This window comes from Microtus pennsylvanicus, chromosome 9 (genome assembly GCF_037038515.1).
Source record: "Microtus pennsylvanicus isolate mMicPen1 chromosome 9, mMicPen1.hap1, whole genome shotgun sequence".
Taxonomy (NCBI): Eukaryota; Metazoa; Chordata; class Mammalia; order Rodentia; family Cricetidae; genus Microtus; species Microtus pennsylvanicus.
Genome location: NC_134587.1, coordinates 106,323,005 through 106,337,208, shown reverse-complemented (window position 1 = coordinate 106,337,208; position 14,204 = coordinate 106,323,005). Strand labels below are relative to the sequence as shown.

General features: G+C 40.4%; 1 protein-coding gene across 3 annotated transcripts in view; it reads left to right on the top strand.

Annotated features, from left to right (window-relative positions):
• The first annotated feature begins 7,627 nt into the window (after window positions 1-7,627).
• The window catches only part of LOC142857872 (uncharacterized), a 94,205-nt gene continuing 87,628 nt past the window's right edge, over window positions 7,628-14,204 (top strand). Inside the window, exons 1-2 of one of the 3 annotated variants that reach the window (XM_075986940.1) lie at window positions 7,628-7,731; window positions 10,476-10,606. In XM_075986940.1, the coding sequence (XP_075843055.1) occupies window positions 10,568-10,606 (39 nt within the window). In that variant the 5' untranslated portion in view covers window positions 7,628-7,731; window positions 10,476-10,567. The remainder of the gene's footprint in view (window positions 7,732-10,475; window positions 10,607-14,204) is intronic. The other 2 variants (XR_012911874.1, XR_012911875.1) reach the window with 2 other exon arrangements.

The window sequence follows — 14,204 nt, the reverse complement described above, 5'->3', positions numbered from 1 at the left end:
CCACTCTTGTAGCATGAGTTTCCTCTTATAACCATTAAAATATAATTGTTATTCTTGAGCTGGCCTGGTTATTTGTCGTACCGACCTAATTCGCAACAGGAAATACAAAATGAACTTTTCAAAACTAACTTACCTACTCAATAGTTTAAAAAAATACATATTCAGGTCGTTTTAATATACAGATAGCATCAGATTATTGTTGGAATAAGAAGATGGTAAGGAAGCCAAATACCTTCTCATTCAACATCTTTTCACAGTACACCAAGACTCCTCTCACCCCTGACCCAAGGAGGTTGAGACCCTGAAGGATAATAGATCATTGAACATATTAAATCTTCAAATGACATGACCACATCTCCCTGGGTATGAAAATAACTTTCCAAAGTGGTGGGATTACTGACAAGTGCCACCAATCTTGGATGTTTCAGTAGATTCTTGATTGAATTCTCCACAGGCTGAAAGGACATAATAGGAGCGTGGGCATCTCTAACTCTTGCTTAGTTTTAGGACTCCATTCCTCATATTGTCTTGGTAACTGATACATCCCTACTAGAATTGTGTTTCTGACTAAGCAGAACACACAGATTTAAATGATGACACTGCATAATTATTCAAAGTCATTTAAAAAATGTGAAAATAACGGTATTACATGCCTAAATTCTTACAAGTCAGTGTAGGTAGTTCTAAGAGATAAGGTCATAGCACTAAGTGCCTAGACAAATACTTGGAGAAATACAATAATAGTAACTTATTAACTCTCCTAAAAGCTCTAGAGCAAAAGGGAGGAATCACCCACAAAGAAAATGCCCAAAAGTGAACTTGGGACTGAAATCAATAAATAGAAAAATCAACATCAAAGTATAACAAGTAAATGGAAAACAGAGTTGTTTCTTTGAGAAAATCAAATAAGATTGCAAAACCCTTATCCAAATTAAATAAGGCATAGAGAGAATATCAAAAGGATGAAAAGTAGAGATGAAAAGAGTGACATAATTACAAATATTGAAGAAATTCAAAGAATCATAAGGACAGACCTGTATTTCACCAAATTGGAAAATCAAAAAAGGAACGGATAATCTTTTCTTGATATACACAATTTATCAATGTTAAATTGGGACCAGATAAGTAATTTAAGCCGGCTTATTACTGGCAGTGAATTAGAAGCAGTCATTGAAAGTCACCAAACCAAAAACACCCAGGACCAGATGGTTTTACCCCAGAATTAAACCAGAGCTTCCAAAAAAAGTTAACGTCAATACTCCACAAATTATTCCAGTGATGATTTCCCTCTTTTTGAGTCAGAAAGAAGTTTAGTTAGACACCTGAGGTAGTTACTGAGTGAGTACCAATTATTACACTTTTATATGTTCTTATCAGGCTGTTAATTGCCCTGATCCATATATGCTCTGGTTGGATAGGCCTGTATATTTGCCTCTCTCCTTTGGGCATTTGTATAGTATCTTCTAACTATCAAAGCTAGACCACAGCAAATGGCTTTCAGGTTAGATTTGGCTCAAATCTTCTAAGTCCTGTGTCTATAGGTATGGTGTCCAACAATATGTGCTCATCGTCAATCACCAAATGGAAAACCACCAACAAGGCTAATAAACTGCATTGCTGTATGAGGCCACTTGTTTGTTTCTTTATTGCCTGGCAGCTCAGCCCCAAAATAACCACACAGAAACCATGTTATTTGCAATACTGTTTAGCCAATAGCTTAAGCGTATTTCTAGCTAACTCATATCTTAAATTAACCCATCTCCATTAATCTGTGTTAGTAAGCCACGTGGCTATGGCTTACTGGATAAAGTTGATCCAGCATCTGTTTCTGGCAGGACTGCAATAGAGGATTTGTTTCTGTTTAGAGCAATTTCGCTTGTAGTTCAGGTTGCCTCACAGTATGTCATTGAGAATTGCTTTGAACATCTAAACCTGAATCTCCTGCCCAGGGCTAGGAAGACAATCTTGCTACTCCTTCCAGGCTGGGGCTTGACTAGTCAGTGAGAAAGAAAAATAAACAGATAATGAGTGTCCTCCAAGCTCTCAGACCTTTTCTGGGAACCAATACATGCAGATGGATCTGTGCAATATTTGAGTTCACTGACCAGCTGTAAAGGAGATGTAGTCACAGCACAGAAAGAAATGACAAGAAGGAGGGTGGAAGTTTTCCTGCTTTGATGGCAGTTGACATTAACAATGAGTAGTGAAGTAGTCAATCTTAGATAATCAATAGGTATTATGATTGGACACAGAGCAGACAATCAAGAATCTGGGTAAAGAACTGAACTTTGTGTAAAACCAAATTAATTATAGTTACTCTACATTAACCAATGTAGAAGATCCAATAAAATGCTGTGGCTCTGCCTAAGAGGATTGTTATTTTCCAGGTTTAAGATGTCCTGCCTGAGAGAAAAGGCGTGAGTAGTGCTTGGTGCCCTCTAACACAAATCCCTAGTCTCTGGATCACATGGCCATAAAGTCTGTTAAAACTTTTCAGCATAATTTCTAGGAATATAATTACATCATTTCCACAGTCTCTTTCCTGCCTCCACGCCCTTACGTCATTCATTCCAGGCCTGGTATTGACTGGTCTGTGAGAAGGAAAAAGAGACAGGGGAATGCGTGTGCCAATACAGCCCAGGATTTTAGTGGAGAATGACAATGCCAAGGTGCTTGGATAAGATGGGAATTCATCGTCCACATATTACAGACCGTTATGTACAGAAAAGGAGGAGCAGGGACGAGTCTTAAGGTTTCTCAGTTTTGTCTGCTGTTGGGATTCCTAAAGGACAATGAGTAAATCAATTATAGGTAGTCTATAAATGTCCTGAATGACCATTATTTTTGTGCTCCACAGACAAGATTCCTTGACTTGGAGACTGACCTGTCCCCGCTGAAATGTTACATCAGTACTCAGGCCAGAGATTGTATTCTATTGACCAAGGACCCCCGAATCATTTACCAGTAGAGAACAGAGCTCCCAGAACACTTTGTCATCTTTGTCCTCTGACAAGGATGAAATTGGTAAGAGTCCCACTGACACTCCTGACTTTTAGTTAAAAAAGCAATTGGCTACTTGTCTTTGGGGTGTTTTTTACCCTAAACTTCCTAGTCGATTTCTAGCTCCAGTTCTTATCTCACCTCCCTCTGAAGAGGTAACCCCAACTACCATTATGGGATTCGGGTAATGACAGATCTGGCTTCTTCCAGGTGAATTTGGGGTATCAAATAGCCGTATTGGGACACCATTCCAGAGGGCCTGTTGTTAAGTCCAAACTCTCAGATATAGACAAGAAAAGCATTACGCTACTGGTGTCTGGAAAGTTATAAAATGTTCAAAGTCCATAAGACATTCCTGAAGGGCTCACAATAGCCCCCATCTATTAGATGTATACTTTTTATCTCTAACCTTTATTTCCAGAGTGATGAATCCACAATCAGCTTTCACACCTTTTCATAGCTGTTTATTCAGCTAAAAGTCAGCATGGTACCTTTCCTATGATGCTTCTGAATAGGGAGATAAGAGACATTTAGTCATCATTTAATTTTGGGGGGTTAAAGCAATCACGAACCTGCCTTACTTGTCTGTTAGCAATTGCTCAGGGAACCAAGGAAGGTCTGATGTCTCACATCTGGGTAACATCTCTGTGTGAAGAAGAAAATATAATTGATATTGGTTGTCTCACTAACATCTCCTTCAGACTTACATATATTGCCTGTGGAGCTGGATCCCTTGGGTTCTTAACAATTCTCTTATTATTTTTTCCAGATGTTCCTGCTGAGTGCTGAAGACCATGAAGGGGTCCAGAATTCACTTTTCTTTCTGTGTTGTGAAGGCCAAGCAACTAGTCCTCAGGGGTCACGTGGGCTTGAGAGGAACTTGTCTAACCTTTCTTTTACCAGTTGCCCTTCATTGTGAGGATAAATAAAAGTCTGTGTTTTATGTACTATAGCTTCCTTTGAAGCCTTGGATAAATCTTTCCCCACATTGACCCTCCATTTTTTAAGACTAATTTGTTGAACAGGGTCTCCATGGCATCTGTGAACAAGATAATCAGGGATCAATGACTTTAATCCCCAGGGTCCTCGTTGAAATCGTATGGAAAGGGGAGAAATAATCTCCCTTTTAGGCTCTTTAACCACATGAGAATAATATCCAAAAAGTACCCACAAGGTCAATTTTATATCAGTTTGGGACTTTTAGCTACTGTATAATATTGCAATAGCCAGTCATAACTCAATAAAATTTTTATTGACTTACACTGTAGCCAGTCCTTGAAACAGTTGATATCTGATCTTGTCAATATTAGGAATATTTTCTAACGCAAGCTCCCTGCCAAATCAAAACAAGCCAAATTAAGAAATATCCAGGTTTAATGGGAGTTCTGTGCTCTCGGGTGGCCCCGAGGGGGAACCAGGAAGCCACAGGAATGCGACCCCCGGGAGGAAGAAAGGGAGACCACGTATTCCTCATTGGGAGATCACTTAAATACCCTGGGGAGTAGAACTGACCCCAGGGAGAGGTCAGGACCTGGCCTGCTGGGATTTGGAGTCCAGACCAGGCCTGGGGGCTGGGATAGATGCCAGGGGCTGGGGCCTATGCTCCCAACTTGACAGTCAATGTTATGGAAATTTTATTCATGAGGCCAGTCCATTATCCAATTTGAAAAGAGCATTTAGTCTGAGAGGCAGAGTTTCTATTCAGTTGGCTAAGAAAGGGTTAACAAGTCTTGGACTACCTAAAACTGGAGAGAGTGGCCTTGAGGTAATAGGCAGGCTGGAAGGTTGAGGAAAGCAAGCTGTGCTGGATGTTTTCATGGCCACTTGTGGTTTGCCTCAGAATTTTTCTTTAATAATTGTGTATGGATTTTGTTTTTTTAATATATGGTAAAAGAAATATTTTCATGTCAACTTTAATACAGTAATAATCTCTAAATATCATCTTTTATGTATAATAAACAACTTACTCAGACACTCATAATTGCGAAAACTTTCTAGTCTTTTTTTTATTCTGGAGCCATGGAGCAATTATCATCCTCGTATATCTGAGCCCTGCTTTACTAAGGGCATTTCTATGTTTTCATTCTTCTAACATGTTCTTTTACATACTGTTTCCTTTTTCTAATATCATGAGACATGGGAACATTAACAAATATATTTACGATTTGTTGTGAGAATTTTCTCCCTGGTGGAAGGGTACAAAACAATAAATATCCCATCTCCATAAGTCCCAATGACAATGTGAGTACAATTTCACCAATGTCCACTCTGGGGAAACCAATGAGTTTATTGAGCTTTTCTTACTGACCATTGTTGAGGAGATGCAGGAGTTTGGATACTGTGGTGGTTCAAATCAGATTGGTCCCAAATTCTCATAGGGAGTGGCACTATTAGGAAATGTGTCCTTGTGGAGGAAGTGTGTCATAGTCACCTTTTGCTCCCTGCTGATCTGGATGTAGATTTCTCAGCTTCTTCTCTCACACCATGTCAACCTGTACACTACTGTGCTTCTGACCACTACAAAAATGGACTAAACCCTATGAAACTGTAAGCCATCCCCAATGAAAGATTTTTGCTTTCTAAGAGTTTTCATAGCTATGGTGTTTCTTTACAGCAATAGCAGCTCTAACTATACTGATACTGAAAGGCAGCCACACAGAATATCTCCACCCAGTATGCACAGCGGCTCTCCCACACCGGCATGTGTGGAGCTCAGCTTCTCTACTCTCCCCTGCCCATGTTCTCTAGCACTGCATTATATTGCTCAGTGGAAAGAGGAGGTAAGCCTGCGGGCACTCAGGGTAAATTCTCACCTTTAAGATGACTTTCTCATAGGTGCAAATGAAGAATCCAGCTCCTCCCAAGTCTTTTCCAGGCTATGTACTCTAGCTCCTTTCCAAACCCACAAGGTCAACATGTCATTAGGGCTGAATTTCATACAGTTGCCTGGGAAAGAGGCTGTCTACTCAGAAGGAGAGGATACCTTCTATGTTGGAATATCAATAATGAGCAAACCTGGTGGTGGTCACATCCTCTGTGAACAGTCACAGCTGACCATAGGAAGTGCCAGTTGTTTGTCTTAAGATAGTGCTGAGCAGAAATTAAATAAAAGAAAGATGAATAGAAACTGTGTATAATGTAATAAATTAATATGACTTAGTACAATCTGTTAAACTAATTCTTACAGAAAACACAAGACAGTCTTCTTTTAATACATGGCATCACTAAGTTAACCATGCTTTTGGTTTTTAACGGGTGTATGTAGGAGATACAAAGAAAAATAAAAACATAACAAAACATTATCAAATTGATGTTTATAGCGCCCAGTACAACACAAATAAGAAATCCTCTTAAAACTATGATGCTCCAGCATGGTGTAGAACTTTAAGACAATTCTGAAGCCATTTCTGACAACTCTCAGTACTTCCCCTCTTCTCCTGGGAACCAAGGACATGACATTTATGCATGCACATACTGAGATATTGGGAACTTTCCATCTCCCTGAATAGGGGCCAGATAACCCTTAGGTGCTGACTCAGTTACTGATGCTTTGACTCAGTCCCTGAATAGGGGCAAAGTGACCCTCAGAAGTTTCCCTTTACCTCATCTGATCTGGCAACCACTCTCCAGCCAATTATTGGTAATATCCTTTTTGAATAAGCCAATAATAATAAAGAACAACTTCCAGACGCCTCTTCCTTCTGTGGTATTTCCCTTTAAAAATAGCCTGTACCAGACATTTAGGGTCTTCTAGCCTTCCGACTGCTGGAAGACCCTGTCATGACAGAATTAATAAAATCCTCATGCTTTTACAACAGCTGTGGTGAGAGAGATGGTCTCTTAGGGTGAGACTTCCCTTAGCTAAATTCTACTTTGTGTGGCTTACTATCTCCTAAGCGCTGGTATATCCTTTATATCACCAGTTCTATTCTACATCACAGCTTAATAGTGGGGTGCTACCCAGTACATAAGATGTCATTTACAATATCCACAAAATTAACTCTAAATGCTTTTTAAATTTAAACGTCAAATGCAAAGTGCAGACCTTCTAGAAGGTACTTGAGAAAGTAGGCGTTTCCGAGTTTGTCAACCTGCCCACACCTTGGGAGCTTTCCCTAAGGGCCTGATGTATTGAGAGATTTTTCTCTAAAACCAGGAATACGCTTGGAAGAGGTGACAAAGGTCTGGGAACAGGATCTTTGTGGACGGGTTGCTTCAGATCCTGAGAACACTACTTTTTTTATATTTTATGTATTTATTTATTTTTTGAACGTTACTTTTTTTACACATGTGTCTTTGGTAACAGTCCCAACACCATTGTAGACTTTGTTTATAATGTTCTTGAGATACCCTGTTTTCCTCTTGAGCAACATTTTCTAATTAGCCTCCTTATGAGAATATTCCTTTTAAAACTGAAACCATCGGTTTACATTAACAAGTGACTTGCTGTTTAATTGGGCATAAATCTCCAGCCAATCTGGGATAGGTCTGTGCTTCTGGTGGAAGCCAGGCCTGGGAACAACTGTGCTGTTTCCCTTCAGCTCACTAAGTCTGTCTCCAAGGGAACTCAACCCGTCACTTAGGCCTCTCTAGCCAATCAATACTTCCAGAGGACTGGCCAATCCCGGTTCTTCCGGGAGCGAGGCTTCTAGCTCAGCTTCTATGCTGAGGAAGTAGCGAGTTGTATTCTGTGACGTGATTCTGTTGCCTAGAGCGTGTAGCTGCACCATGGTGAGTGAGGGGCTTCTGTCCCCAGATGGGGAGGCGTAGCTGGCAATGGTGAGCCAGTGGCCTCTGTCCCCAGAGTGGGTGGAGTGGCCGCTGAGCCGCGGGAGCCCGTGTGGTGGGTCCTCCCCCGCCCGGGTGGGAGCCAGAAGTCAGACAGTTCAGTATGCTCCTGCCTGGTCAGGCAACACCCTGAGCCTGGCAGAAACATCGGAATACCTTCACTTCGCTGGCTGAGTCTGTGCAGCGCATTGGAAGCGGGACTGCGCTTAGAAATATCCTTGTTTTTGACGTCGTTGTAAAATGCTTGTATTGTATTGTATTTCACTGTGAAAATGCTGGCTCCTGTAGTGCTTGTATTGTCTCAGTGGAAGGCAGATTTGCCAAACGCAGAGAGCCCTGGCCTCTAATATGTTTCACAAGTTCTTCACTTTTAACATTAACATTTAGGTTTAGGACCCATCTGGAGTTAATTTAGTGGAGCTTGTAAATTGTATCTTCTGTGTAGAGGAGCATTCCCCTGCCAAACTGTGATGTGGAAGAGTAGAATTGTTGATAATAGATTTGATGCTATAAGGACTTAGCAATTCTTAGAAGACATTAAGTCACACAAAGTAGAATTTAGCTAAGGGAGGGCTACCTCCAAATACCCCAAAGACAAGTATATGCTAACTATACATGCCTGTTAGAGATTAGTATGTTAAAATGTAAATATTCACCAGGATTAACCAGCCATCAAGCTACCTTTCCATAAGAAAGGAGACAACCCTACTTTACAACCAACCACAAAGACCCATTCCTAAATCCCTTCACCATCAAAGAACAGGCTCTTAACAAGCTGCTCAAGGGGCCATGACAGAGTCACCACCAACAATAAGTCCTTCTGTGACATACAGGTGTAGTAATTCTGAAACAGCTGCATCTCCAGTCTTTTTGAAAAATGGTTCTGAGTCAAGGTCTCTGATGTTGACTGAGGTGAACTTGAACCCTGTCTGTAGTGCAACAGGGCATTGCTCTTGCTAGCCTCCTGACTAACCACCCTAATTTCTTGGATTATAGGTCTGTAGCAACATGGAGTTCTAAAATGATCAGTTACAGTCACATGGGGGTTGTGCATTCCAGTAACAGGCAAAGGATTTGTGTGTCCTGCACGGCTTCTCCCTTCAGACCAGAAGAGGAGGAACAGTGTACCTAGTGTACTGCAGGGGAAACAGACTAGACTATAGCGAGTCTGAAGGCTAAGGCTGCAGGCGTTGGTCTCCACCATGAAGAGGGACCTGATTGGACAGTGTGAATGACTTTGTGTGTAATTTCCCAGCATGTATTAATTCCTTCATGTGAATGAAGACAGACAGGATGGGTGGGTGTACAATTTAGGAAGGGAAGCTTGAGATTCTGAGTATTTAGTTTCCAATTAGGGAACTCTGCTATGCAGGTATGTGTATCCCGGTTGACACATCTAAGTCTGCTGAGAGGTTTGAGGAAAAGATCATTGGATGTAAATCTGTGTCAGTTCACAGAACTCAGCAGCTAACATTTGACACAGGACAGAATCAAACAAGGAATTTCATACTCTTTTCAAAGTCAGTATAACTAAGTGTCCTTTCAATTTTTTTATAATTTTTAAAAATTTATTATTGGTATGATTTTTAAAATTTTATTTTATTTAAATGCATTACTGCTCTGAACTCTATTTGTTTCTGTTTTCCAATGTTTCCCAGTCATCAATAATTTCGTTCCATAGTTTTCATGGGTGCTATTTATTTATTTGCATCAGTTTAGAGTAGTGGTACTCAACCTAATCTGTCAGGGTTCCCTTTAGCGGGATCAAAGGACTCTATCACGGGAATGGCCTAAAACCATCAGAATACACAGATATTTATATTACATTCATAACAGTAGCAAATTAGTTATCAAATAGCAGTGAAAATAACTTTATAGTTGGGGGTTCATCACAACATGAGGAACCGTGTTAAAGGGTTCAGCATTAGGAAGGTTGAGAACCACTGGTTTAGATCAGTGTCTCCTGTAGCTCAAGCTTACCTCACACTATGTAACTGAGAATTGATTTGAACATTTAATCCTGCCTCTGCTGCCCAGAAATGGGAAGACAGTCCTGCTACTCCTTCTGGGCTGGGACCGACAGGTCTGGGAGAAGGAAAAACAGACCAATGGATGAGTGTCATCTAGTCTGTCTGGTTTTATTGGGAAAAGAATTGAGCTCACTGATCAACTACACAGCAGGTGTAGTCACAGTACAGAAAGGGATGGGCAAGAAGGAGGGTGAAAGCTTTCCTGCTTTGACAGTGGTTGACATTAGCTTGAGTAGTAAGGTAATCAATCAATTTTAGATGATTGGTAAATTTACTGACTGGCCATTTGTCAGTTTCACCTTGTCAGATTGATCTGGCAATCAAGAATCTGGATAAAGAACTGAAATTTCCTGAAACCGAATCACTGTGGTTACACTAGTAGAACCAAAATAAAAGAACTGGGTAGATGGTGTCTCCTTGCCTAACATGGCTGTTTTAAAGGGTTACGATGCACACCCTGAGAACAATGCCGTAAGTAGTACTTGGTGTGCTCTAATACAAATTTCTAGCTTCTGAAGCACATGCCTATAAAGCCTCTTTGAACTTTTTAACATATTTTTGGCATTATAATTCATCATTTATACCATTTCTTTCCTACAAGCCCTCCCATAGGCACTTCATTGTTTTCTAATCCATGGCTTCTTTTTGTTTAACAAGAGTTACGGTTTGAATGTGACCTGTGTTTAGCTGCAGCACTTCCCAGCTGTGAAACAAAGAGTTGGCTGCACTGGACATTGAGTTGTAATGGAATGTGCACACAAAGGACCCTGTGCCTTGGAAGAGGAACAGTAAGTGATATAGGAAAATGAAAGATTCTACTGAACTACAAATTTCTCAGACTAGGACCCTGTCTGACCCTTGGGTAGAAGGGCAGAGACCTGGGAAGGCCTGGCTGTCTGAATCATTTCATCTCTGCTCATCCAGTAGTGGAACTGCTACCGTCCTGAGGCCCAGCCAGGCGGCCCTAGCTAATCAGGGACTCTGGGAAGGCTTAGCAATCAGGAGCAATAATGGGAGGTAGCTTACTGGTTCTTCCCAGGAATCCCCTCTGATTCTGTTTTAGGGAGCTGTGAGGAAGACCACAGCTATGCCAGACCAGGAAGAACAGTTTGGCTGAGCTATCAGAGTCCAAACTGCTGGACTGGGGTGGACAGTGAGTCAGACTGTGGTTCTATTGCTCCTTGTGGTGACCTTGATAGTGGCCTCTGTGCCACTCCAGTGTGAATTCCTTGGGGATGGGGAGGCTCTGCTTGTAATATCATCGTCCAGTGTGTGCGCCCCGACATTGCTTTTGTTGTGTAGAAGGAAGACAGATTGGAAAACCGAAGACTTGTTTTCTAGATGTTCTGAATGTTTTCATTCCACTTTAAGGTTTGTCTTATAAATGTTACAGATAGTTTAGAAAAAGGGGATGATTAGAGTATTTACCATTCTGCCCCTGTCAGCCACCATGGTGTTAGTCTGTGAATTTCAGTTCCAAGGGGTAAATGGAGGTTCTGAGCTGCAGAGGTATCTCAAGTTTGTGTGGCCTTGGACTGTTGCATAGGGCAGATGTCATGTCTTGTGCCATAATTATGTGGCAGGAAGCAGATGTTAAATTGTTCTCCTACATTGTTTTGTGATTGGGCATCACTGGGGCTGGGTTTTCCTGAAACCACAGGGAGGCTGAAGGGTGGCAGAGCCATAGGAGGATCCACAGGAGATCAGCTCCATTTGGAGAGAAAGCTCTGGAGCATGGGGCTGAAATATCAGTAGCATCAAAAACAGAACAGTTTATGGGTCACCTTGAATTAATTTTGTGGGAGTTGTGAAGTCTGTGATTATTTAATTTCTATTAATATAGAATCTTAGGCAGTTGGTTAACATTGGTCAGGGTCACAGTTTCCTGGCTGAATTTCCTTTGATCTTTTACTTAAAATTTGACTATATTTTCATGTATTTGTTCATGGATTTTTTTATATTCCCCTTATTCCTTCACAAATATTATATACATTCTTGATTACTATAGCTTTTTTTGGTGAACATAGAAATCACACTGTGTGTCCTCTTTTTTTCCATAATCCCATTGAGCATTCTAAGGGTTTCTATTTTTTATGTAGCTTTGGATTCAGCTTTCCTGATATAAATTGTTGGGCATTGTGTTTCGATTGTATTCAATTCATGGTGCAAATTTACCATATACAACTTCTTAATATTGATGTGTTATGTTATCAAGGATCATTTATTTACTTTATTTATTTAGGTTTTGTTGTTGTTAATCTGTGAAAGATTTTAGTGTTTTGAATAAAAAGGACTATAATTCTTGGCTGGTGTCTTAGCATATATTCTTCTTGGGGGTGATCTGAGTTTAGTTCCAAGCTCCCCAGTTGGGAGGCTCATAGCCACCTGCTAGTCCAGGTTTAGGGCATCTGATACCATCTTGTTGGGTTTGTCACTGTATACTCATGGAAGATATTCTCTTGAACACACAAACATACACAAAAGGAATAGAGATAAACTGGGCCCTGCTGGTGCACACCTTTAATCCCAGTACTTTGGAATCAGAGGCAGGCAGAGATCTCTGTGAGTTTGAGGCCAGCCTGGTCTACAGAGTGAGTTCTAGGACAGGCTCCATTGCTATACAGAGAAACCCTGCCTACGAAAACAAAAACAAAACAAAAACACACACACAAGAGTTAGATTTGTTTTCAAATGATCTCATGATTTATAAAGCAATCAGCAAAAAAAAAAAGTTGCCCTCGTGGTATAATGCATATCATACAGGGTATCATACATGGTATCCTTGAAAGACTGTGCATTGGTGTGGAAAGTCTTCCTTTCCTCATTCTAATGCCGTTTACATCCAGTCATCAATCACAGGAACAGAAGTTTTCTAAGAGATCCTTACTTTCATGAGCAAGGAGGTAGCTGTGCATAGTTAGTGTTGCAAACATTATATTTTATTATGCTGATGGTCATCACACAAGCTTTACCCTATAAATTCCTAACTACAGCCCTGAGCCTATCTTTTTAAGGCTGCTTGCCTGTGTGACATATCTTAGCTGAAGGTCAGGTCCAGTTTCTAACAGAAGTCTCCAATCCAAGGGTCAGGATCCTGGGGGAGTTCTCCAGCTGCTGGGCAGAACAAGGTGATGTCTCTCTAGATGTGGAGGGCAGAGCATTGCTCTTATCATCTACTTATATCCTGTCTAGTGGGTGTCACTCGGTTCTAGGACTGTGTCTGCTTATCTGGACTGGGTGATGTCACTGGGTTCTGGTCATCAGGTGCAGCATTCGGTGTAGTGGGGTTTATGAAAAAATTATTTTTGCATGTCTTAAATGCTATTGCATTCCATTTCCTGGTCCTTGAAATACACAATAAATATTCCCATTACAAACAGACAAATTAAGGCAGGAAAAATAAATTTCAAGCCCTAAAATACACAACTATTAAGCAGAATGATTGAAATAATATAAATCACAGGATATTGCTGTGATCCTTCTGGCAATATGATTGTTCCCAAGTTTATATTTTCTCCAGGTTTGGTATACACCAAGTTTAAAACACATTCATTAATAAAAGGAAATGCAATCATTTTCAAAGAAAAATATTGGACAGGGGGGATATTAGGGTTTGAGCTGTAGGACTCAGAGCTAGGCAAATCATAGTAGAACATCATCTTAACTCTTCAGTGTCAAGTAGGAACATGTGGCGCATGGCTTTGGGCCAGGTATTTGTTCTTTTTTAAGGAAAAGAGCAACTAGGAATCCAGTAAACTTCATAATTAGCTTACAATGTTGTTTCTCAATTTTTTTCTATGTTTATTATTATGAGAAAGCAAATGATGATTACAGAGCATCAGGAAGTCTAGTGAGTCTCCATAGATATCAATCTTTAGTCTATTGATGTGGGATTCCCCTCCGTATGCTATGAGTATGTTTTGTTACCATTGATTATTAAAGAAGCTGTTTAGGCCAATGGCTTAGTAGAGTAAATCCAGGTGAGAAATCTGAACAGATACATAGAGAGAAAGTAGATGAAGTCAAGGAGGCACCATGTAGCTGCCAAAGGGGAGAGATGCCCGCCAAAACCTTAAGGGTAACCACAGCCTCGTGATGACACACAGATGAATAGAAATGGGTTAATTTAAGATGTAAGAGTTAGCTAAAAATATACATAAGGTATTGGCTAAACAGTGTTGTAATTAATATAGTTTCTGTATGATTATTTTTTCAGCCAGGAATGAATGAGCAGCCTCCTACTAAAATACATGACCAATGTTTATACATTCCCTTTTTTGGCAAAATGACGATGGTATAATAAGGCAAAGCCAAGAATCTGGAATACAATATTCTTAGCCTGGCTTGTCAGCATGGAGATGAAACATTTCCTAAAGAAGTTTCTTT